Below are 26,955 nucleotides of genomic sequence, written 5' to 3'. Positions count from 1 at the left end.
GGCCACTGGAGGGTGAAGCAAAGCCTTATGCTCTTCTTTAGACATGGGGCCTCATCACGAGTTGGGCGGTAACGCCAGCGCTAATAGCGCTGGTGCTATCTGCCCTACCTCCAAACCCACCGGCACTATTAGAGCCGGATCACGGGTTTGGCTGATTTGGAAATCCCCATTCCCCATTGAGCTCATTCGGGAATGCCCCATTCCCCATTGGGCTCAATGGGGAAATTTTGCGCTCATACCGCCGGCGGATTTCCGGCGGATTTCCCCCCAGCTCAGAGCTGGGGAGAAATCCAACGAAGCCCTGATTTGGCAGACCCTTAAATCCAGCAGTAATAGCACTACCGCCAGATTTAAGGGTTACCGCCAAACTCGTGATGAGGCCCATAGTATTGTCCCCCTAGGGAAACTCCCTAGAGCATGGGTGCACAACATACGGCCCGCGGGCCAGTTGCGGCCCGCCATCCCCTTTTGACCGGCCTGCGAGGCACACAGACTTTCCTAATGGAGGGCAGCCCGCGGCCACCCTCCATTAGGACAGTCTTTGTTGTCTTCCGGGCCAGTGAAAACACTGGCCCTCATTGGCTCAGCACACACACGCATCACGTCGCTCCTACGAGCCACGTAATGCGTGTGTGCTGCACCAATGGAGGGCCAGCACTACGGCTGGCGTGGTCCATAAGGCTTGATGCTGGAAGGCATTTCAGCCTTGGACCACGCCAGCTGTAGTACGATTCCAGCGTTCCAGCTTACCTGCCTTCCAGCACATCTCCGGTAAGTGGTCTGTTTGTGTTTGTGTGTCGGGTTTGTTTTGCTTTATGTTTGTGTGTGTATGTTGCGGGGGGGGTGTCGGATGTGTATGAATGTTTGTATTTGAATGTATTTTGTGTGTATGTTGAGATGCGGGGTGGGGGGTGTGTCGGATGTGTATGAATGTTTGTATTTGAATGTATTTTGTGTTTATGTTGAGATGCGGGGGTGGGGGGGTGTGTCGGATGTGTATGCATGTTTGTATTTGAATGTATTTTGTATGTATGTTGAGATGAGGGGGTGGGGGGTGTGTCGGATGTGTATGAATGTTTGTATTTGAATGTATTTTGTGTGTATGTTGAGATGCGAGGGTGGGGGGGTGTGTCGGGTGTGTATGAATGTTTGTATTTGAATGTATTTTGTGTGTATGTTGAGATGTGGGGGGGGTGTGAATGTTTGTATTTGAATGCATTTTGTGTGTATGTTGAGATGTGGGGGGGTGTGTGAATGTTTGTATTTGAATGTATTTTGTGTGTATGTTGAGATGCGGGGGTGGGGGGGTGTCAGATGTGTGTCGGATGTGTGTGAATGTTTTGATTTGAATGTTTTTTGGGTGCTGAGTTGGGGGGTGGGGGTTCGGGTCTGTATGGGTGCATGTTTGTGTGTGTGTGCTGAGTTGGGGGGTGGGGGTTCGGGTCTGTATGGGTGCATGTTTGTGTGTGCTGAGTTGGGGGGTGGGGGTTCGGGTCTGTATGGGTGCTTGTTTGAGAGTTTGCTGATTTGGGGGCGTGGGGGGTTCGGGTCTGTATGGGTGCATGTTTGTGTGTGTGCTGAGTTGGGGGGGTGGGGGTTCGGGTCTGTATGGGTGCATGCTTGAGTGTGTGTGTGCTGAGTTGGGGGTGGGGGGTTTGGAGTTGGGGGGGTGGGGGGTTCGGGTCTTTATGGGTGCATGTTTGTGTGTGTGCTGATTTGGGGGGTGGGGGGTTCGGGTCTGTATGGGTGCATGTTTGTGTGTGTGCTGAGTTGGGGGGTGGGGGTTCGGGTCTGTATGGGTGCATGTTTGTGTGTGTGCTGAGTTGGGGGGGTGGGGGTTCGGGTCTGTATGGGTGCATGCTTGAGTGTGTGTGTGCTGAGTTGGGGGTGGGGGGTTTGGAGTTGGGGGGGTGGGGGGTTCGGGTCTTTATGGGTGCATGTTTGTGTGGTGCTGATTTGGGGGGTGGGGGGTTCGGGTCTGTATGGGTGCATGTTTGTGTGTGTGCTGAGTTGGGGGGTGGGGGTTCGGGTCTGTATGGGTGCATGTTTGTGTGTGTGCTGAGTTGGGGGGTGGGGGGTTCGGGTCTGTATGGGTGCATGTTTGTGTGTGTGCTGAGTTGGGGGGTGGGGGGTTTGGGTCTGTATTGGTGCATGTTTGTGTGTGTGCTGAGTTGGGGGGTGGGGGTTTGGGTCTGTATGGGTGCATGCTTGAGTGTGTGCTGAGTTGGGGGTGGGGGGTTTGGAGTTGGGGGGGTGGGGGATTCGGGTCTTTATGAGTGCATGTTTGTGTGTGTGTGTGCCGATTTGGGGGTTGGGGGGTTCGGGTCTGTATGGGTGCATGTTTGTGTGTGTGCTGAGTTGGGGGGTGGGGGGTTCGGGTCTGTATGGGTGCATGTTTGTGTGCTGAGTTGGGGGGTGGGGGGTTCGGGTCTGTATGGGTGCATGTTTGTGTGTGTGCTGAGTTGGCGGGTGGGGGGTTCGGGTCTGTATGGGTGTATGTTTGTGTGTGTGCTGAGTTGGGGGTGGGGGGTTCGGGTCTGTATGGGTGCATGTTTGTGTGTGTGCTGAGTTGGGGGGTGGGGGGTTCGGGTCTGTATGGGTGCATGCTTGAGAGTGTGTGTGCTGAGTTGGGGGGTGGGGGGTTTGGAGTTGGGGGGTGGGGGTTCGGGTCTTTATGGGTGCATGTTTGTGTGTGTGCTGAGTTGGGGGGTGGGGGTTCGGGTCTGTATGGGTGCATGCTTGAGTGTGTGCTGAGTTGGGGGTGGGGGGTTTGGAGTTGGGGGGGTGGGGGGTTCGGGTCTTTATGGGTGCATGTTTGTGTGGTGCTGATTTGGGGGATGGGGGGTTCGGGTCTGTATGGGTGCATGTTTGTGTGTGTGCTGAGTTGGGGGGTGGGGGGTTTGGGTCTGTATGGGTGCATGTTTGTGTGTGTGCTGAGTTGGGGGGTGGGGGTTTGGGTCTGTATGGGTGCATGCTTGAGTGTGTGCTGAGTTGGGGGTGGGGGGTTTGGAGTTGGGGGGGTGGGGGATTCGGGTCTTTATGAGTGCATGTTTGTGTGTGTGTGTGCTGGTTTGGGGGGTGGGGGGTTCGGGTCTGTATGGATGCATGTTTGTGTGTGTGCTGAGTTGGGGGGTGGGGGGTTCGGGTCTGTATGGGTGCATGTTTGTGTGCTGAGTTGGGGGGTTCGGGGGTTCGCGTCTGTATGGGTGCATGTTTGTGTGTGTGCTGAGTTGGAGGGTGGGGGGTTCGGGTCTGTATGGGTGTATGTTTGTGTGTGTGCTGAGTTGGGGGGTGGGGGGTTCGGGTCTGTATGGGTGCATGTTTGTGTGTGTGCTGAGTTGGGGGGTGGGGGGTTCGGGTCTGTATGGGTGCATGCTTGAGAGTGTGTGTGCTGAGTTGGGGGGTGGGGGGTTTGGAGTTGGGGGGGTGGGGGTTCGGGTCTTTATGGGTGCATGTTTGTGTGTGTGCTGAGTTGGGGGGTGGGGGTTCGGGTCTGTATTGGTGCATGTTTGTGTGTGTGCTGAGTTGGGGGGTTTGGTTGGGGGTGAGGGGGCCATGGGGTGGGGGGTTTGGTTGGGGGTGAGGAGGCCATGGGGCATAGTGTTTGGTTGGGGGTGAGGGGGCCATGGGGCATAGTGTTTGGTTGGGGGTGAGGGGGCCATGGGGCATAGTGTTTGGTTGGGGGTGAGGGGGCCATGGGGCACAGTGTTTGGTTGGGGGTGAGGAGGCCATGGGGCATAGTGTTTGGATGGGGGTGAGGGACATATGGGGCATAGTGTTTGGTTGGGGTGAGGGGGCCATGGGGCATAGTGTTTGGTTGGGGGTGAGGGGGCCATGGGGCATAATGTTTGGTTGGGGGTAAGGGGGCCATGGGGCATAGTGTTTGGTTGGGGGTGAGGGGGCCATGGGGCATAATGTTTGGTTGGGGGTAAGGGGGCCATGGGGCATAGTGTTTGGTTGGGGGTGAGGGGGCCATGGGGCATAGTGTTTGGTTGGGGGTGAGGGTGCCATGGGGCATAGTGTATCTAGGGTCAATAAAATATATAAGTTAATTAAACAGGCGAGATACAATAACTAAATAGAAATAAATTATAACAATGGAAAATGTGTAGCACAAAATGTAAGTTTGAAATGCAAATAAAAATCGTTACCCCTCAAAAACATTCATTTTCCATGTGTTTAGTACAAATTGGGGGTTTAAAAAGCCTCCTGCCACGCCCGGCCTACCGCCCCGCCCACATTTACTTTTCGGCCCACTATAGCCCTCATGTAAGGTACTTTCGGCCCTCTGTCAAAATCAGTTGTGCACCCCTGCCCTAGAGAGTCAACACCCCTCATACCCTCTGTCTTCCACTGTGTCTCTACCTTGTCACTCGCATCTTCCACTCTCCACTGTCAAGACTTGATAGTCGCGAGGAACAAGAATACCTCCGTCCCTAAGCAACCAACAGCAAGAAAATAGTCACTTGCTGTTCGAGGATTAGGGCCAAAGGTGGAGAAACAGGATACCCGCGTGGTCCAGATGACTGCTGTAAGGGAAAGGGGACAGGTAAGGTCAGGAACACATAGGGCAAAACAATACAGTATTACACAAAGCAGAAGTGACACCTACCAGGAACCACTAGAGGGAAAGCCGAAACAGTGGGGTAATACCTGTTCCCTCAGTGGGCTGAGATCAGGGAGGCCAGAGGAGGAAAGATGGAATGCCACACTGGAAACCACCTGAGTGGGCTGCTCCTGGAGACTAATAGCTGGAGCATCAAGATATCAACAGCGAGTCCGGGTATGACTTTGCCAAAGGAGATGACTGAAGCTGATCCAAGAAGCGGTCCGTGGTCTGTAATTCCAAAAGTTCAAAGAGTCCAAACAAAGTACCAAAAGAGAATAGCTAAGAAGTCCGTAATACGTAATCCGTGGTAAAAAAACAGTAGATCCAGGCAACAAGAACAAAGAGGAGGCTCCCAAATGGCGTAAGCAAACAGTTGAGAAGCGCTGTGTAGCAATCTGGAGCTCCTTCTATACCGGGAGAGATGGCACGTGATTTCTAAGGACGCATTACGCGCCACATAACCATTGCGTTGGTTGGTGGAGGCTTGAGCGTTGCTGTATCCAATGCTCAATGGGAATGCGGTGGTCCAAAGGGGCGTGGCCGTTGTCGCAGCGACCCGCGATGCCGTGCCATGATAAACTGATGAGCCTGTCTGTTGTTGTGGAGTACGGGCGGCAGGAGCCATAACACGTGGTCCGGTGAAGTTCCGGGTATTGTGCAGGTTTGATGCCCTTAGTAGTTGTGTGCCAGAGGCGGCCCGATTCTGCAGTGGGGACATACGCCAGGGGAGCCACCACTTGAGATAAAAGCGATGGCCCCTCACCTGGCGTATTCTCCAGTGGCCTCCCCAACTCCTCCCACCAGCAGAAGATCTAATCTTAAGGGAGGGAATGGAGATTGATTGAACGTGAGAACTAGTACCCGGTCTGGGACATGGTCGGGAAGGGGCACAAGGTTGGGTAAATGAGCGTGTAGTAGGCATGACATCGCTCTCAGTTTATTTCAAGGATCTCTTTTACATATTTCATCACTGAAAATATTAGTGAGTTTTGTTCTCCTGTGAGGAACCAATTCCACCATTGCTCTTTTGTTAGAGTAGTTGATTCACTCATCTTTCCCCCCATGTATTTGGTTCTTATCTGTTCCAATTCTGGGCATTCTAATATCAGGTGTTTACATGACTCTACTTGATTCTCCTTTCCACAGAATCTACAGTCTGCTTCATTTGGGGTTAGCTGTTTCCTTACGGCTATGATTTCTCTCGTTGGTAAAGTATTTAATTGTAACCTCAGAAATAGATCTCCCACTTTCGGGCATGGGAATTTCCTCAGGTAGAGTGGTAGTTGGTTAATAGCCCTACTTTTGTGGGTAAGATTAAGGGCCATTTTATATCTCGCTCTTTTTTCCTGAGTATCAATCCAGTCTTGTAGGCGTAGTTTCCATTTTGCCCACTCCGTATTGTGTTTTTATGTCTCAGTAGATATTCCCAACTCCTTCAGCAATATTAAGCATCTTTCCTTCCATTCTCTCAAGAACCCATGGGAATCTATAACCGCTCTTTTTAGAATCTCAAATGGTGGGGCTACTTCATCCAGTATGCATTTCTGGTAGAAGCTTAGACATTTCCATAAAACCACTGACTGCAAAGATCGTAGAACCAGTTCATATCTTAATAGGGCAATTGGCAATGGTGATGCAAACCTTGCTGCCAAAAGAGAGCCTCCAATAGGTTTCAGATTTCCCCTGTCAGTGTCAGGAGGCCTTCTGCAGTGTATGTTATTATGGGTATCACCTTCTGCTTGTAGAAGATTATTAGCGGTTCCATTGTAAACGTTCCATATTTCCTATGTAAACAGTTTGCATGGGATGCTAGGCTTTTTACCTTTGCTCGTAAATCTTCCGGCCATTTATGTTCTCGAATACTTCCATTCACTAGGGCTCCTAGCTACCGAAGACACACGTTCTAGATTTGTATTTGCTATGTACTATTTAAATGAGTTTTTTATATCTGCTCTGCCAGTACACCATCCAAAACATCAAACTAGATTTTTTTACATTTATCTCCAGGAAGTTTTTCTTCATGTTAGTTTCCAACTCTGTTAATCTTCTTTGTAGGCCAATGGAATTTCGATTGAGAATCACTAAGTCGCCCGCATATATCACCCATGGCACTTGTTTGTCCTTAATCCTCGGTGGAAACGTTTGGATGTTTCCCTGATCCGTAGTCATATCTGTATAGTGCTCGGGAGATGGAACACACCTGTTTTAGACCATGTTAGATCATGATGTTCCTGGAGAGAACCTCTTGTTGTGTGAGTCTTATTTGGATTAAGGGTTCCGAGTACAGGGGATGCATAGCATTTGCTAGTTCCCTTGGGCAATCCCAACTTCTTAATGTATGCCGTAAGTGTTCTCTATTTACACTATCAAAAGCCTTTTTTAGTTCAATGAATGCAGCATACAGCTTTGTTTTTGTTTTCATGGCTTCGATTTTTCGTAGGTTAAGTATGAACAGGTTAAGACCATCCCTATCCCCTTAACAAACCCACTCTGTCTTGGATCTATTCTGTTGTTCCTTGTAGCCCATTCCATTAAGTTATCCAACAGAAGAGATGTGAAGATTTTACCCATACAATCGAGCAGCACAATCGGTCGATAGTTACAGGAGTTAGATCTGATTCCCTTTTTGAAAATCGGAATAATTACTGCTGTTTTCCAGGATAGAGGCAGTTCCTTTATCTCCATAATGTGCTTAAATAGCGATTTGCATAACATGGCCCACTCGTATGAATTGGCCTTTAGCGTGTCATTTGAGATGCCACCCTGTCCCACTGCTCGAGATCTATTCAGTTTTCCTATTTTCATTAAAATATCTTCTTTAGCCATAGAAAATACCCATTTCTTCTTAGCAGACTTTCCTTATGTCGTGGGTCTCTTTTAGCAAATAGGTCAGAGAAGTGGATTATCCATGCGGACTCCTCAACCAATGAAGTGAGTAGTGCTGTTTGGAGGGATTAGTTGTTCATCATTGCCCACAAGTTCCATGTATTCTGCCCACTAATTGCTCTGAGCATGTTTTCTGCATCCATCTGGTACCTTTGCGCTCTCATTGCCATTAGATTACACTTATTGTTTCCTTTTTTTCATCCATTTTTTCTGTTTGGACATAGCTAATTTATCCAACTTTCGAATGTCTGCTTGATATTATTTTATTTAGCTCCGCAACTTCTAGGTTATAGGAATGTCTTGGTCCTATTTCGTTTTTTAAACGACTCTGATTTCCTACCAAAAGGTCCGCTAGTACCCATGAGTAGTCCAAGTTCTTTGGAAAATTCTCCACCCGTCCCTTTAGCCAGTTTGTTAGACTCCTCACTTGTTTAGGGGCACTTTTTCAGCCGATTTCTTACCTGCAAGATGAAAGTTGCTTCACGGTGCATTAGGTCAGTCTTGTATATTATCAAGACCATGTGATGATCACTTTTATCACTACGCCACACTGTAAAATCTCTGGGTTGAGCATATTGGCTGACACAAATGTATAGTGCAGGCACGGTTTTTGTGACCCTTGTGACCAAGTCATCTCCGCCAGGATGCCACCTTTTGTTTGCCCATTGAACAGCACAATTCCCTGGTCTGATAGTTCTTTCCTCCATAATGTTGCTCGTCTGGAAAGTTACCTCTTGGGCAGGGATTCCCCTCTTGCATTGGAGTAGGTGATGTTGAGGTCCCTGCAGATTATTGTTTGCCTAAGTGGCCATTGTTCATGCATCTCATCCATTAAGAGTATCTGCTCTATAAAGGAATCATCTTTGATTCTGCTTGGGTTCCAATAAAGATTTATGATTTTCATTAACTTTTTTGCCTGCTTTTTGGTGTCCCACCACTCTATTGTTAATGCTGCCGGATGCATGGAAACTGCTCTGCTGAACATCCGTGAAGACCTGCTCTCCATCCTTGACTCTAACACCCTTTGCGTCCTCATCTTGCTTGATCTCTCTTCTGCCTTTGACACTGTCAACCATTCCATCCTGCTCAACTGTCTCCGTGATAACCTGGGTATCACTGGTCAGGCTCTGGCGTGGCTGACTTCTTTCCTGTCTGACCGACCCTCCCAGGTCCAACTTGGGTCCTTCCTTTCCACTATCTTTTTCTCTACCTGTGGTGTTCCCCAGGTGTCTAACCTCTCTCCCTGGCTGTTCAACCAATACCTGGCACTCCTTGCCCACCACATTGCCGCTCTCTGCCCCAACTTCCAGTGCTACACGGATGACACTCAGCTCATTTTCAGGCTACCTTCCCTCATCTCTGACTGTCTGTCTGCTATCCAGGAGTGGTGTGCCACCAATGACCTCTGCCAGGGGAGTTGCTAGGTCTGGAAAAGACCCGGGGCTACGCTGATGTCGGAACTGTTGGGACTGGGGGCTAGCTAGTCTTTTGGCTCTAGATCCTGAGATTCTATCCGGGGCTACAACCAAAAGATCAGGGGCTATAGCCCCCTTAGCCCCCCCCCCCTAGCAACGCCCCTGACCTGTGCCTTAATGCCAATAAGACTGAGATTTTCCTCATAGGCACACCAGCTCCCTGCTTCCCTGCAGCACCTGGAGTTAAAGAGACACAGCAGCAGTCTCTCTCCTCGATACTTTGGTTCAACTCTGCCCAACTCAGGCATGACCTAATTGCAAGCAACTCCCAGGCAAGAGAAACACATTTTAGATGGATTCACAAACTGCGTTGGGGGAGAATGGAAGAGCAGCACCATTAGCAAACACATGTTTTATTAATCTTCAGATTTGATAAGCTGACACAACTTTATTCTTGGCTTAAGGAGCTGACGACGTTAGTGTCACAAAAGCAAAATAAAAGAAAAACACAATGTTTCCCCGTTCAGTATATTTAAACAAAATGCTTCTCCAAAATGGAGCCTGCTGTCAGGAAACAATGCTAAATATCTTTGCAGCACATAGCACATGCTACATTAAAAACAGAAGTCTCAGTATTATGCAAACTCATATTTAAATAAATATACATGAGCTGTAACTAATCAAGGGGTTCACAGTCAAGCAAAGAGGGGTAAATAATTCCCACTTGCTTATATGCATTCCAACAAAGGAACTTGCCCACATGCACATGCACTCACACACTTATTTCAATGTGTATCCCTCGGTTAAGTCCATGAACATGCCCTGGCGGTTCCAGTAACATGTCCACGCAAGGTGATCCTGAAAAGAACTTGTAAATAGTTTGTGGAATGACACACTGAGGGCAGAGTTTGTCTTCCAAAGGCTTGAGCAAACGCCCCCAGAAGCCACGTGCAATCCCAGGAGGCTCTACGGATAGATCCGTGCACAGTCAAGGGATCCGGCAGCTGAATCAAATCACGTGGGTGGATTCGGTTACTTGAGCTGGGATTTGGGTACTCGCGCAAGGATTCGGGCAAGATTGCGATGTTCTTGTATGTTTCAGGTACTTGCTGAGGATTCAGGCACGTTCTTAGGGAGAGAGCTAGTTCAGATGCATGTGAAGAAGCCTGCATCTTTCTGTTTCCTTTGTGGGTTGAGTTTGGCTGCAGGAAAGAGAGGCAAGGCTGGTGCACAGTTTTTGGAGGAAGGTTAGGTAGCAATTTGTTTTCTTGGCAGGATGCAGAGTGTGTTGTGTGAAATGTTTGTTATGTTTGTGGGGAAACCTTATTTTTTCTTAGTTTGTGAATCAATTTTGTTCTGTGAAGCCAGTTTGATACTGGGCCCGAATTATCTTCTGTGAAGCCTAATTGTGTAAAAATGATTCTATCTGAAGCTTTTGTTAGGGAAGCCTTGTTTGTGCGTTTCGTTTGAAGAACATATCAGAGTGGAAGATTAAAGATGCTCTGCTGTCCATCAGCGAGGGCAGCAATCTTGATGGGGGGTGCAAGTTGACGTGGAACTCCCATCTTAAATCTGAAGGGGGTGTACAGTTGTCCACCAGGAAGGTTAAGATTTCACCAGCCATTCACTAGGTATCGCAGCCCTCATGATCCACCTGCATTGCTGGCACAGGAAAGTTTACAACACTGTCCATGTGGCCAACCGAAAGGGAGTTTGGAGGAAGCGACTGATGCTGCGTAGGACACTGGGAAATGGCATCAATACCTCAAGTGAAAGTGTGTCCCTCCAGTGTGAGGTTATGTTCCCGCAACAATGGCTGTGATGTTAACTCACAAGGAGCAGACCCATTCAAAACATCATCCCAGGGTGTGTAGGTTCCACAGTGTCTGTCCCAGAGAGCAGGTACATGGACAACATTTCCCACAGCTCAGAACATGCAACGTAGTGTTTGAGCTGATAGTGAGCCAGAAAGATCCGTTGTAGCAGGTGAGATTGGCTAGTAAGATTCAGCAGTCCAGGAAACACCACCCTGACCACATTGCAAAATGCTGACAGTGTTGTGATTTCACTGGTAGTAAGGGGAATTGACAATTCATTTAACATTGTTTGGGGGTAAAGGCTGTTTATATTGTTTAAATTTTGGCCTTCCCGTCCTTCTTAAAGAGCTAACCAAAATACATTCAAAAGATGAAGACATATAAAAAATGAAAATCAAAAGCAACCCAAAAAAAGTGTTACTATTTGTTCAATGTTGTCTGGTTTGGTATATGGTTCTGGGTGTTGAAGTATAAAAACTGAATTGAAAGTTAATCTTTGATGGGCATGTGTTCTATTTCACGAATCACAAAGCTTTTTGTTTTGGATTCGAATGAATCACCCAATGATGCTTTTGATATTCTCACTATCCTCTTTTCCGAGGGTGGCGCACCATTCAAATGCCTAGGAAGAGACTCTATAAATGGGGATAATCGCTTTCCAAACACAACAGAGACTGATTCCTGTTGTGCGAGTGGAATGCAGACAATTGCAGAATTCTGTGAAAAAGTGGACTACCTGCATCCAATTCACTGGATGGCATGTCCCGATGCTTTAGTCCAGAACCATGATGCTTTCCAGCCCCAAACCCTGCCCTTTATGACCCACTGACATTGATGTTGTTGGGAGGACCTGAAAGGATATTTGGAAGCAACATCATCCTCATAAATTGTGTTTCACTGTTGCGCTGGCTGAGTAAAATGTACAGTTGTTCTAGCCCTCCCTCCTATCCCTTTCCTAACATCTGGATGTTGATCCCAATGCCAGTGTCGCAGAGGAATAAGACAGTGACCTAAATGCTCAACATCAGCTCAGGAGAGGTTGCCTAGTGATGGTGGGATACCCGAGAAGGTGTTCTTCACCTTTCGTTGAAAGGCTGTTTCTGTACCTGTCACTCTAACCTCAGGGAATGGTGCAATATGCCTTGCAGAGATTTGGTAATGGTGTTGTGCAATAAGTCCCACTACCTGAGGGTACTCAGCTCAGACTTGAGAGTGGGTTCATCATGAGTCTCCTCTCCCATTCAGGGTCATATCTCGTGAGAAATACGTACAAATAGTGGGTGAATGCGCACCCCCCTTCCTTGCGGCAGTGCAGCAATAATTAGGTGACTGCCACTTCCCCTGCAGGATTGCAGCACAATTTGTGTGTGCCCCCCTTCCCTGCAACTTTATGGCCTATATTAGGTGTGCACCGCCTTCCCTGCTGGAAAGCATTCCAAATTGTGTCTGCCACCTTCCCTTTAGGAGTGTTGTAAAATGTGTGTGTGGGCCCCTGCCCTGTGGGAGTGCAGCAAACATTAAGTGTCTGCCACCTTCCCTGCAGGATTGCTGCCAAATGTGTATGTGTATCCCTTCCCTGTGGCATTGTGGCATATATTAGGTGTGCACCGCCTTATCTGCTGAAGTGCATTAGAAATTGTGTCTGCTACCATCCCTGCGGAGCGAGGCAACATTTGTGTGTGCGCCCCCTTCTCTGTGAGAATGTGGCAAATGTGTGTTCGCACTCACCTCCATTTGGGAGTAGGTAAACAATTAGGCATGCTACAAAAGTCTGTTCGCTCCAATGCTGGCTGGAGACAAAAAATAGCGGTAATTGTGCATTACACACCAGTGCCAAAGCCGGTGGTAAAAGGCAATGCTGCTGTCGCAGGTGCTTTGTTTTTTTTAAAAGTATCTCCTGCATTGCAGGATGTCCTCTATGAGCCACACCGCCTCGGGGACCGCCCCCCCAAACCCTCCCCCACCCCGGCCCTTGTGTTGTGGGATCCCCACCACATTTCCACCACTGTGTATGTGTGTATATTTTTCTGTCTGGGAGTGGGGAAGCATTAGGTCTGCATCCCTGTCCCTGCTGAAGTGCATAACAATGTGTGCATTCACTACTTTTCCGGTGAGCATGTAGCAACATTTGTGTATTAGCTCCTTTACCTACGGCAGTGCAGCAAACATTAGCTGTGCATCCCCTTCCTCTATTAGTACATTAGAAACGATATTTGTATACCTTCCTTGAGGGAGTGCGATTACATGTTTAGTGAGATTTGTGTTTGCACCCCCTTCCTGCGGGCGGGCAGCATCATTTGTGTTTGCCACTTTCCCTGTCAGACTGCACAAAACACGTGATGTGCACCCCCTGCCCTGCGGGAGTGGATGGGAAACGTCTGTGGGCCCCCATTTGTCTATGGCAGTGTGGCAAAATGTGTGTGCGCATCTTTCTCTGAAGGAGTGCAGCAGATATTAGGTGTGCACCCCCTACTCTGCATCAGTGCATTAAAATGTGTGCTTCTCCCTGCCTGTGGGAGTACAGCAACGTGTCCTTGTTCACCACCTTCCCTGTGGGAGTGCAATAAAAAATAGTTTTGCAACCCCTCCCCTTTGGGAATGCATTAGCAGTTGTGTGTGTGTGTGTGTGTGTGCCATCTTCGGTGCAGAAGTGCAGAAATAATTAGGTGTGAGGGGCTTAGTCGGTTCACTCGGTACAGTGGTTTGTCCAATTATGAACTTTTCACGTGTACCCCTGTGCTACATTCTGATTGTGGCTTTGCAAAATGTATCAGGCGTGTTATTACAGCAAATATTCTTATCCTCCTCACCAGAAAATGTGCGTCCATTCACCTTTACCACCACAGTGTAATGTTATCTTCAGGCCCTGAGCTAGTAATATCCATGAAGACAAAAGGAGTTGCTACCTCCACGTCACAGCCCTGGCTTGCCTTTCTTCCACTCGGAGAGAGAGCTCATCCTCTGACTTAACTTTGAGTAGCCGTTAACTTTGAGGAGACGGTTTCTGTTGCTATGCCAGTCTGTTTGGATTTGGTGCTCATTCATTTTTGATGAATGCCATTTATTCAACATGAGATACGGAGAGAGACTTTGAATGCTGCAATGGACACTTGCTCAAACAGCACTGAAAACAATATCTAACTACACACTAGCTGGGGGCAGTTTAGGATGTTCATGGCCACATAGACAAGTTCTGCTGGCCGCACAGACCGCTTCGAGAACCAATACTGCAATCGGTCATCATCCTTTCCTAGCTGACATGTGCCACTCACATATGCATGCACCATCTGTGCAGCAGTGGGCACGTTCTACTATAAGATCTACACACTGGCCCAGACATGTTGAAGAATGGCAAACAAGGACATTAGTCTCACAGTGGTTCGTATGACAGTTGCACATCCTAGATGTGGCTCCCCTGTACCGGACACAGTTGCACTTGGCAACAGGATGTTACCAGATGCAAGACTTCTGACTGCTTGTTGGAGACACTCAGCTCTTTCCTGCCCCTCATACCTTCTCACTGTAAGCAAATGTTTGGGCAAATTCCTCTTGAGTGCAATCTTGCATCTTACAACTGGGCCTTGTCAATGTGTTGTTCTACTCTCCATAGTCTAGAGCATAGCATCCTCCATCTTAAAGAGATGGTCACGGAAAGATAGCAAAACATATGAAATATTCTCTCGTACGAGTTCTTGGTGTGGATCATCACAAACGATTGACAGCTGTTGTTTCACTAGCTTTGTAATATCTGTCTTGCCTGTGCTTTCATGCTCCATTTATTTTATACACGTTCATTTCCAACAAATATATCAAGAAAAATAGATGTTTGCCCTTCCCTCAATGTGTGCCAATACATTTGACTAGAAATGTAAGCCCTTGTGTGTGTCAGCTACTGCATTCAACAAAGCTGTGTGTGCTGCTACCAGCATGTCCCAAAGACAGTTGCCCTTCTGTCAGTGTGCTAATAAATTGGGCAAGAAATTGAAGTATGCATGTGTGCCAGCTACTGTGCTCAACCAAGTAACGCATGAGCATATGATCAGTCAACCAGCCTGCTGCAAAGATGTTTTCCCTTCCCTCAAAGTATGCTAATGAAGTTGGCAAGGAATTCAAGCACACATCTGCGGCAGCTACTCCACTCAACAAGTCATGCAACAGCACATGTTCAATCGGCTTGTAAGCCATAAAGACATTTGTTTTATCCACAAATGGTACTAATACATTTGAAAATACGCTCACTTGTTCATTTTTGTGTCAGCCACTGCGCTTTACTAAGTTGTGTGTTCAATAACTATAGTATTTGGGTCAGGCAGTGAATAGGTAAGCAGGAGGCACGCTGACACAGTTAAGTATAAATGTAAAGTAGCTTTATTCTGTTACAGAGCACAGAAGAGAAAGGGAGGTAGGGAGCCATATCAAATACATCCTTTCAAGTTGATCTACCATCCTGTAAAAACCTAACTGTCACTCCTGGAACCTTGAGCGCACATAAATCCGCCAGGTAAACATTCTGTATCTTGCATTGATGTACTGATGCAAGCTCAATATTACACATCCCCCTTCGTTACACAATAAACACACTTTTGCCAAAACACGCATCAAACTCAACAAAGCAAACATGCATCAGCCATACCAAACATCAACGACCAAAGCACAAACTACATTCAAAGACTTTTGCCATTCCCTCCAATTGTGCTTACTATTTGACAAGAAATTCAAGTGCTCATGTGGGTCAGCTACTGCGCTTAACCAAGAAGTGTTTGAGCGTGCTAAATTAACCTGCATGCCTTATTGTCCTCAATATGTGTTTATACATTGGACAGGATATTCAAGTGCTCATGCAGGCCAGCTACAGCACTCAACCAACTTGTTCATGAACATGCATTTAATCAACCAGCATGTCCCAAAGACAATTGACCTTTCCTCAAAGTGTGCTAATAAACTTGATAAGAAATTCAAATACTTGTGTGTACCAGCTACTGTGCTCAACCAAGTCATATATGAGGCATGTTAAAGGTACCAGTATGCCCCAAAGATATTTGATCACTTATCAAATTGTGCCCATGAATTGTAAAATAAATTGATGTGCTGCGTGTGTCATATACCATGCTCAACCAAGTTGTGCATGAGTGTACACTCAATTAAACCAGTACGCTGCAAAGACGTTTTTCCTTCATGCCAAATATGCTAATATATTTGACAAAGTGCTAGCGTGTGTCAGAAACTGCGCTCAACCATGTCATGCTTGAGCATGGGCTTAAGCAGATCCCAAAGACATTTGCATTCCCTCAAAATACGCTAATAACTTAATCAAGAAATTCAAGTACCCTTTTGTGTCAGCTACTGCACTCAATCAAGTTCTGTGTGAGAGCCCATTCATGCAACCAACGCACCCCAATAATGTTTGTACTTCTTTCAAAGTGTGCTAATAAATTAAGTGCTTGGTTGTCAGCTACTGATCTCAACAAGGTCATAAATGATTGTGTATTCAATCATCCTGCATACCCCAATGTCGTTTGACTTTCCCTCATAGTGTGCTAATACATTTGACAAGAAATGTAGGTGTTCTTGTCTTATATGTCAGCTACTATACTCAACCAGATTGTGCATAATTATGCATTTAATCAACCATTGTTCCCAATAACCATTCAACTAATGTTACTGCCTGAGTGATCAGCACCCCCTTGCAAACATTTTAACAGTATGCCCCAAAGGATTTTCCCTTCCCCCCCACTGTGTTCTAATACATTTTAAAGGAAATTCAAGGGCTGATGTCAGTTATTGAACGCAACCATGTTGTGTGCGAGTGCACGTTCAGTCAAGTCACACCAGAACAAAATATGCAAACAAGTTGCCCTAGGAAGCTTTGCCTAGCCTGCTCTTTTTTACTGAAATACAGGTAATTGTTAACGATTTTTCGCAAAAATAAGAAATAAAATAATATTCCGTTCAGCAATGCGTAAAATAACCATGGAAATCAATGACTAAAAGCCCTGCCTAAGTAAAATGCTTCAGCTCACAAATCAACAGAAAGAGCTATCCCCCTCCTCCCTCTCTGAAAGCCTGCCAAAGACTGCAGCAAGTTCCTTATATAGACAAGAACATGTGGCTACCTGAATCTTTCAGAAATCCATACAGTTATGTGGATCCAGATTATAGCAGGAATTCAGGTAATTTGGGACGTGACTGAATACATTCACCCAAGCGTAGACTTTAGTTTCTTTGCTGGTCACTGCACATTTCTCTTGTGTACATTCTACAACACTGGTCAATTGAGAGTGCTGCCTACAGATGCAAAATGTCCTTTTGAAGAGATTTTTTCAAAAGGTTACATGCGCCCACACATCCCCGTCCATCAGGGAAAAGGCTGTAGTTATCATTCCTATCACAAACAAATGAGCAGTGCTCCTGTTTCTCTACATCTCACAGTACATCTATCACATTAGATATACAACATAATGAATAAAACTGAGGCTATGTATCTCAGGGCATCATTTTCTGGGCTCCATTCATTTGCGCTAATTTTTGGCAATCTTACATGCAGACTTTTGCAAGAAATGCAGGTACAAAGGGGACATGAAAGTACTTTCAGGTGCATCAGCATGAGCTTGCCACTACTACGGAAAAATATGTGTGATACACTCATTTAATGTTTACAGGTACTCTCTAAAAGATGGGAATCACTCAATACCCTCTGACAAGCTTCTGTGTGTAGCAACCACAGATATGATAGCTTATTTATAACACACTTAATACCCAGAGATTTTTAAGCACGGACCCGGGGATCGAACCTGTGTTGTTCAGTGTCGTCTTGCTTCCAAGGCGAGCACATTGCCCCTGAGCTATCCTCCCGAGACAAATGTGTAATTAGGAACAAAAAAATGCCCATGCCATCCTTTATATGGTTCGATGTAGAGTGATGTGGAGATCTATACATTTTTTCTAAAAGCTAGGAATTTGTAAATTATGAAAATATCCCACTTACTCTCAAAGATGTTAATTAACTAAACAAACACACAGCCAAGTTAATCGCAAGGCTACACACTTCAGGTGTTGTCTTCACACTTTTGCAATGCAACCTGAACCTAAATATATTTCAGTTGCCCTTTGCCCTGGTGTTAGCAACAGACCATGCACGTGTAGGATCTACGTAGAAATTACTTACGTCACGTAGCTTGCAATCTGCATGTAAACTTGGAAAATCATTCTTGGCGCAGTCGGTTTCCTTGATTGTGAATTCAATGTTATAGTTCCAGCCTGCCACCACCTATCAGAACCACAGATAGAAAAAAAAAACGTATTTTAGTGTACGCGGGAGTGCGAAAAAAATTAATACACAAAGTGCACACTATGTGAAGTGTAATCCATGAATGCCTTCCTAATCTGTTCCAACAAGAAACTGTTTTTATTCTGTGTCTTTGGGCAATTAAGCATGGGATGTCAAGACACTAGAAGAAAACCACACTGTCCTAGGATGTTCTAAGGGGCAAACACATCATTTTTAGGATTTGTTATACAACTATAAAAGATTACATTTTAGAGGTGAATAATGTGTTTAATCATTATCAGTTTAATATGCTGACGAGGAATGGTACCTTAGAGAGGTAGTCAAAGAGGGATAACATTTTTAAATTATTTTATTTTATATACAAGCAGGAACAATGCTCTTTTGATCGCAAAAGAACGAACAATATATAAGAAAGCAGATTTGATGGGAAACAGTGAGGTTCTTATAATGGGGCGAGTTCGAGTGACAAGCTGACCCGGTTGTGGGAGAGGATGGGTGGAACTACATAGATTAAGGACAACCAACATTAGACATGTTTAAGTGAAGGTAGGCGGTACGTAGGCCAGCTGTGTTAGGAATGTGACCATGATGGATAAAGTGCTAGAGTGCAGGAAGAGAATATGAAGGCCAGAGGCAGGTTAGAGGCGAGGGAGAAATGCTAGCTAGAAGGTGGATGAGAGGTAGGCTAAGAGGGTAACTCTGAGGCGAGGAGGTAGGTTTGTAGTTTGGCTTTTAGCAAATACATGTCATCTGGATATCCAGGGGAAGAGAATCCATGCAAGTGGCGCATGAAGAGAGAAAGGGCGGAAGCAAGAGGAAGCACGGGGAGGGCTCGGGGCCACAGGGGAACTCGAGGAGGAAAAGCAGAGATTACGAGAAGGCTTGTAGAGTTGCTAGCGGAAGATATACACCATTAATGAGGGGGAAGAGTTACACAATATATCAACTTGCTCTAAACGGCTCGCACAAAGTACACTTTTTAATGCGATGTGGACACCAAAAGTGCAATCTATATTCACATAAAAGGTTGGGGGTTTGAGGTGCATTACACATATCACTTTCTTCTGACTTGTGGAGTCAAAATTACCAGTTCAAGGTCTACGTATGTAACATGTTTTTGTATATTGCAAAGCAAGCTGAGTGCGTGTAATGAGATCTGGCTAGAGTTTCTAGGCTGTTCCATTTTTAGGATCAAATGAAAAATAACGAGAAAATGAAATGTACCCAAGCATGTGTCATTCCATAGCTTTTGACACCGGGGTTAACACTGTGAACATGCAATTTTGATACTGTATCCCAGAAACATGGAATTATAGTAACATAAATCCTAAAGAAGCCTGAAAAATATTCCATTCCACATTGCATTCTCACTCGGATTATGGCGGAATCAGATTCATAATGATAAAATGAAACCGTACGATGTAGAAACATATGCTGTATTTCCTGCACAGTCACAACATTGTGCAAAGGGGCTGGACATATTTTAGCTACATATTGGGGTTTTATTGTAATGGAATATCAAAGAAGAAACTTGGCTTTTCCAAAAGCAGAGGGTTTGCTTCTCCGAGTGATTGGTCAACTGGAAAGTCACATTACTTGACAGGGGTCCTTTTGAATAGAAGAAAGAAGTTGCTCCAAAGAAACTATGAAAACAAGGAAAAGAATTTCAACTTACAAAGATTTAAGATATGCTTGTATCACTCCACCATCCGATTTCCGATTCTTGCAATGTTTTATTTATGGGATAAAACACTGCCTAGCATACATTATAAGGATATTGCAAGTCATTGAGGAGTTCTGTGACCAAATAGAGGAGCGAAGCCGAAGGTTGCATTTCTTTATAAGATCACGGAACTCCGAGGGTACTCACAATAACCTTTTTAGATACAGTATGTGTTATTTTATTATATATAATACATGGCCAAACACTGCTATCCCCTTTAATACTTGGCCTCTTGCTTCATATAATGTAAGAGATCTTCCATTTCCTTATACATATAATCAATGTAGAATCTGTTTGGATTTAAAAAAGCTAATATGCATCTTTCATGTGTTGCAGAAAAATAGTTTAAACATTTTAATAAAAGGCATTGAAAAAACGTTTTCATTTTGTATTTTAAGATGAGTAATACAATTCAGCTTCTTGCTCACATGTGCTGAATTTCGGCAATGCACAAATAAAACATTCTACCATAAGCAGATCCCTGGCAATTATTGGCTGTAAAGTGTCACACAAAACTATTTAACAACCTGGGAGTCTGAAAAGCGTGTAACAACTTTGATTAACTGCTGCAGTGACAGCTGCAATTCTGACCTTTGCTGGCTCAAGCAGCATGCATTGTGACATCACAGCTGAAGTGTAATAACTGATTGCAGAGCAGTTGTGATGTCATTTTCTCATTGCATTGATTCACTTTCTTTTGAATTTGTAAGCTTGGGATTTATAAGAAAATTGTTAAGTTTTGATCTGCTCCCTGTCCATGGTGTGTATGCCTAGGTCATGTCCAGAGTGCTGTTGTGGAATGTTTGGACTGAACTGTGCATGAGTGTTCCACCTAGCATGAGTGCTCCAAGGATAGCAGTTGGGACCTGGAATTGAAGGGACAAGGGGGCCGGTGGATGTCTCCTCCTGCCTATGTCATTTACTTGATTGACCTCATGTACTTACCTGAACCTTGAACCCAGTAAAGACTCATTAAACCCACGTACGGCGCCAACAGTATATTTTACTCTAAAGCATAAATTTAACATTGGCGACGAGGATTTGTACCAGAGAACGTCTAATGGTGAGTGTGAGCTGTACAAGGTTGGAAAGCTGCACTTCAGGAGAAGGAGTCCAGTGACAGAGGGCACATGCAGCAAGAAAATGGAGGCAGAACACCAGAGGAGCAGGAGACATCCACCGGCTACCCCAAGATGTCCCCTGGCCATAAGGTGAGCATGCCCCTGTGCCAGAGCTGGCCATAGACTGCGCCAAGTAGCAATTTAATGGGGGCTGGCGCTTGTATCTTAGGGGGCAGTGAACTACAATGGGCCATATGCTTGGGGAAGCAGCCCTGTTGGAAATCGATATGGTGTGGGTGTTTTCCCTGAAGGAGTGTCACTTTATGCCTGTGCAAACTCGCATATTGAATGGCCCCTGACATTAACGGAGGACCGTTCGGGAGCCTACGTGTGCGCCTACTACTAGCAACGTACGGCGGCGGGAGGTCCTGAGGGCCAGCTGGCCTTGAAATGCGGCGCGGCTGGTGCCATTCTAATGGGAGCAAGATTTAATGTGCGGGCACTTACCTCCTCCTTACTTGCTGCTTTGATTCTGGGCTGTGGAGTGTGCGGTCCCGACAGCGGCATTATCAGCAATGCCCGCGCAGTGCTGAGATGGTCCTTGCGTGCTTCGCCTTCCTGGCAGTGAGAGGGTGACGGTTGCAGCGGAGCTCTCCGTCCGTGGCCGCTCACACCATCCGAATGGTGATGTCACGACAAGGCCGGGGGTATTGGTGATTGTGGCTGGCCTGGATTCTATATTCTGGCATTCCAGGACCCGCCAGCTCAGTCTCCGCGTCACGAACAGTGTTACGAAGGTTAAAAAAAAGAACCCTCCAACGTGAGACAGCGTGCTCTAGTTCCGGGTTTTCATACGGAAGTCAATGTTGGACAATGAACGCTCTGTCAATCAGTGGGCCACATAAAGGTTTATTTAATGTACTGCATTATATCAGGAATTTTGCCTAACAGGAATTCATGGGAAGCGCAACTTGAGGCGCAGGAGGTTGTCGATAAATAAAAGAAAAGAAAGGACATTTTTCTCAAACACTTGTGTCGGTGATGGAATCAATACAAAGACACGTTGCAGGGTCATAGGGAATTTCGGCGACAACAACGTTTATAAGGATTTTAAGCAGCAAACGTGGACAGCAAATGAAGTGCCACGACCTACTGGAACAACTATATTCTAACCTCAAGTACTGGGGGGTTGTTTTTGGGTTCGCTGTGTTTTGGCAAATATTGTGGTCAAGCCATAATGGGTTGAGCATTTACACTGCGGGATTGCCATTCGTTTTTATTTTGGCAATTTTGGTAATATGATGTAATGTATTCCATATTGAATTATTATATGTTTATAACTCTGCATTTTTCCCTAGGAACCTTACCAATGGGGCTCTGAGGACTTTAATGGTTGGGTTTGGGAGGCGTTTATTGATACATGGTATTAATGCCCACTTTTAAGTCTGATTCGTTCTATTGGTATGTTATGGGAAGGGCAGAGTCATTTATTAATTGATGGATAACATGATTACCATTAGAGGAAGTGTCCAGTTTGAGAAGTTGTTGGACATTGTTTTGGCACATTAAGTGCCATTAGTATGGTATTTAGCATATTAGATGCCATTGGTCCGGCATAGGAATTGCCACAAGTGCATTTGAGATGCCATTGGGTTGGCATAGGTGGTGCCACAGTTTGCATTGGAGATGCATTTGGTCCGGCATAGGAATTGCCACGGTTGCATTTGAGATGCCATTGGGTTGGCATAGGTTGTGCCACAGTTTGCATTAGAGATGCCTTTGGTCAGGCATAGGAGGTGCATTGGATGTGCACGTGAGATACCTCTGGTATGGCAAAGGAGGTGTCACGGTTGGGCATATTGTTTGCTAATTTGGCATACTGTATGCCATTATGGTTGGTTGCTGAGGCGTGGTGCCATTGATGAACATGCCCATAAGCATGCATGGTCAGTTGAGCAGTGCAACTGCTGCTTTGTTTAAAGGGAAAGCAATCCACTAAAGTTGAGAAAATGCAAATGTTGATACATGTGATGCATTGTATATTCAATCAATTATTTTTCCACAGGTACACACAGATGAAATGTATCTTTGACCAATTAATGTTTCCATGTGCACACACAGTATCTCTCTGCAGGCTTAAACTATGGTTCTAATTCAGGTGCAGATTTTTCTTGTAAAATTCTCCATGTTTAATGCTGAATTCGAGACTGTGTGGCATGTGCGTAAGAGTGGCTGGTTATGTGCTGGTGTGCCATGGGCAGTGGTCAGCTTTGTGTTTAGTGGGTGGAACATGTTGATGGGAATAGTCCCGTCAGCTGTATTTATTGTAGGAATTGTTAGTCCTGGCATTTTGTGCTAGGTTCGGAAGGTGTTTGTGCACACCTTTTAGTTGGAGGTTTGATGATAAGAGTGTTTGGCTTGTGATATGGTGGTCATGGTTGACTGGAGAATGAGGGCTGGTTCCCTTCGCTTGACGTCTGTGGTGGGCCCGCCGCAGAGTTGATGCATCTTTATGTGGGGATGCTTAGCTGTTATTAAGCTAGTGTAAGGAATGGTGAGGTCAGCAATGTATTGCTCTGGGCAGTAGCTTGATTTGTAAGAGTTTGCATTCTGGAGGATTTGACCTGTGTGGTCAGTATCACCTTAGTTCAGAGCAATTGTGCATCTTCTCCTTGTGTTTTTATCCTGCTGTTGTCTGGTTATGTATAGGGGGAAGATGTGTTAAGTTTTGATCTGATCTCTGTCCATGGTGTGTATGCCTAGGTCATGTCCAGAGTGTTGTTGTGGAATGTTTGGACTGAACTGTGCATGAGTGTTCCACCTAGCATGAGTGCTCCAAGGATAGCAGTTGGGACCTGGAATTGAAGGGACAAGGGGGCCGGTGGATGTCTCCTCCTGCCTATGTCATTTACTTGATTGCCCTCATGTACTTACCTGAACCTTGAACCCAGTAAAGACTCATTAAACCCACGTACGGCTCCAACAGTATATTTTACTCTAAAGAATAAATTTAACAAAAATCCAAGCAAGCCAAAAGCAGCATTTTGTCATAGAAATCGATGTTGTGGTTTTTACAAAGGATTTGGATGTTTCTGAAGCCACAACAGGGTTGTTGACATGTATCTACAGATGACACTTCATTCAAAGAGACAAGCACATCACCTTGGAGATTCTTTCCATATTTGGATGTTGTACTGCAAGCTTGCAGAACCCTGGATTTCACGCAGACTGATTCAGTGCATGCTAAACCACTTCGAAGTATGGCATGTTGGCAAACATGGCAAACATGAGTCGGTTTATAGTCAAAATCTCGAAACTAACATCTTGAAAAAAAAAGCACAAATTTAAAATCTCGAAAAAAAAATATCGAATTTTTTTTTCAATGCGTTTTTTTTCAAAATGGGGGGGTTCCTCCCAACCCCCCTTTTTTCATTTTTTATTTTATTTTACCCCTTTTTTTAACTTACCTGACCTCAAAAACACATATAGATAAATAAATAAAAAAATCGATATTTTTTTTGTTCGAGATTTTTGTTTCGTGCTTTTTGTCATTCGAGATTTTGTTTTCGGCCTTTTGACTGACCACCACATGAGTCATGTCCTCTGAAATGGACATGACTCCTGTTTATTTCAGAGGCCATCATCTGTTTGAAAACTATCCTTTGTGCATTTTACAAAACAATTTTGGTTTAAGTTGACTAATGCTTGCATTTTACTTTTGACTGTCAATGTCAAATAAGAACATGCTTAATTGGGGCTTGGCGCCAAGGTTGATGGCCGCGTAGATTAGCCGCACCGTCCCACCTTTCATAAACAGCATTTGTTGTGTTTTTCCCTTCATTCTTTCTACCTTTCTGCTGCTGCAACATCAGGAACTTTCACCGTGGGCTTATGAGGAAGTCCTGACGCTTTTCTGCCTTTCCCCAATCGGCGTCACAGAGCAGGGTGATTCGGCCGCCAGCTACACCTTCCTTGGACCGCCCCTCGTGAGGAAAGGCTCAGCATCACTCTTACTGTGACGCGCCGGCTTCGGCCTCTACAGCTCCTCCTCCTGGTCTATGCCACCACAGGCGAACGGGACTTAGTGCATCACTGCTTACAACGATTATACGTGAGAGCAATATTTAAAACTGTTATTCTTCTTCTATGCTGACAATTGGTATCATAACACTCTAAAAACATTTCATCTTATTTAAGCGGTCTGTTGGTTTTACCACCATACATTACGAAACAACAAAGCAAGGAAGTGATACGCTATTCAGCTCATCCCATTATTGTCATCTCTCTTCACATTCATCAGCATTCATGAACTATGGCTTGCCTGCAGAAATACTTAACGTTTTCTCTTCACTACATTTGTTAAAGTCTATTTTTCATTTAGCGCTTTTATAAATTCCTGCATTTCGTTCCATGTTATAAGTCCAGTTACGGGGCATAACAAATTAAATGCGGCTGCCTCGTCAATATTTTTCCACATTTAATGAATCAATTCGTATTTGGTGCCTTTCAGTTGCTGTTACTGTGGCACAATACACATCTCACCTCAATAACTGAAGCTTTATCACATTGTGCTGCACAACTGCTCAACAAGAGATGGGTTTGTGTTTTATTTTGGTGGAACCAACTAATGAGGAGTTATGCTATAAGTAATATAACTAAAAAGAAACTCTTGACAACGAACAGGTACTATAGGATTTAAATCATTATCCTATTTTGTCATGTGTGCTGACTTTGAATCTGGGATCCAGTATAGCCACCAAATAACTCAACATTTGCCTATTGGGTTCTACGTTGTTTACTTAGTCTGGCCTTTAGTCAGATTTTTCACTCAGAATAATTTTCATCCGTCAATTGCTGCAAAAATGGCTACCAGCAAGAACAACCAAAAATCATTACCACTTTCTAAAGCCTCTAATCTCTCTTCTACCAATCTAAAAAGGCCCAAAAGTGACTCTCCACCTCTGATAAGTGCCACTGATCCATCTATTTAAGTCATTCTATTTGAAATCAGAGCTCTAAAACCTTTCATGGAGACAACAAACCAAAAACTCCAATAGCTTGATGATAGATGGCTTGGCTTTGAAAACAGAATGGAGGAGGTGGAGGGAAGGGTAGGCCATGTGGAAGACGTTTCCCCCAGAGTGGTACAGCTCAAGAAATCCATCAAGGATCTTCAGAAACACAACGAAGAACTAGAAAATAGAAGCAGACACAATAATCCCGAATCTCAGGTCTGCCAGAAGGTTGTGAAGGATCTGACCCTATCACATTTTTGCAAAGATTCCTACCAGCTTTTCTTCATCTACCCTTGGATACCCCTTTCAACATACAACAAGCCCATCGTATTGGTCAACCAAGAATCTCCACTTCTGCTCGTCCCTCTCCCAGAACCCTGATATTCAACTTACTTGAATACTCCCAGCTCCAGCTCATTTTATCGAAATCCAGAGAAATCAAATCTCTTATTGGCATGGAAGCAAACTATACATTTCACAGGATGTGGCTAGAAGCACGGCTCAATGTAGGAAAGTAGTCTTATCCTTTCGTCCAGGTTTGAAACAACTCAACATCCGCTATGGTTTATATCATCCATGTTCATTTAAAGTAATGAAGGTCGCTCTGCTATGTATGATGATCCGGATGACTTAAAGGCTTTAATATGTTCCATCAAGACTGAAAGTATGGACACATCTTCTCCAGCAAACCCCTCTACCTCTTCTGTTACATGAAACTCTCAACATCTCACCTGTTCGTTGTAGTTCACTTTTTGCCGTGTTTAATATCTCATTATTATTACCTTGGTGGGACGGTCGCTGTTTTAGCGTCCCTCTCCTTTTCTGTGCCGTCTTTCTTTTTGAAGGCTCTGCAAGTGTCACCTACACCTGCTGTATTTTTCATCCTTTTTTCCCATCTCCTGGTCTGATCTCCCCTCTCTTTTCTTATCCTGTTATCATATAAACTGATGTTTATGTTTTTTCTGATCCTGAGGTTTTCTCCTCACTCTCTGTCTCCAAATGTGTAGTTTTTGATCAGTCTCCCTCTCCCTCTCCATTATTCCCTATGTGTTTTCCTTTTGTGTCTTCTTCCTGGTGTATTGGGTTACAAATGTATTTTTACCACTTTAATTTTTGCTGTTAGTATAGTTCTATACCATGT

At 45.1% G+C, this 26,955-nt stretch overlaps 1 protein-coding gene across 2 annotated transcripts in view; it reads right to left on the bottom strand.

Annotated features, from left to right (window-relative positions):
* The window catches only part of LOC138493249 (T-kininogen 2-like), a 209,602-nt gene that overhangs the window by 119,230 nt on the left and 63,417 nt on the right, over positions 1–26,955 (bottom strand). For both annotated transcript variants that reach the window (XM_069620384.1, XM_069620383.1), the window contains exon 5: positions 17,893–17,994. In XM_069620384.1, the coding sequence (XP_069476485.1) occupies positions 17,893–17,994 (102 nt within the window). The remainder of the gene's footprint in view (positions 1–17,892; positions 17,995–26,955) is intronic.

Source organism: Ambystoma mexicanum, chromosome 10 (genome assembly GCF_040938575.1).
Source record: "Ambystoma mexicanum isolate Mex_15411 chromosome 10, UKY_AmexF1_1, whole genome shotgun sequence".
Lineage (NCBI taxonomy): Eukaryota > Metazoa > Chordata > Amphibia > Caudata > Ambystomatidae > Ambystoma > Ambystoma mexicanum.
The sequence above is the reverse complement of the archived record's forward strand: the minus strand, read 5'-3'. Positions and strand labels throughout refer to the sequence as shown.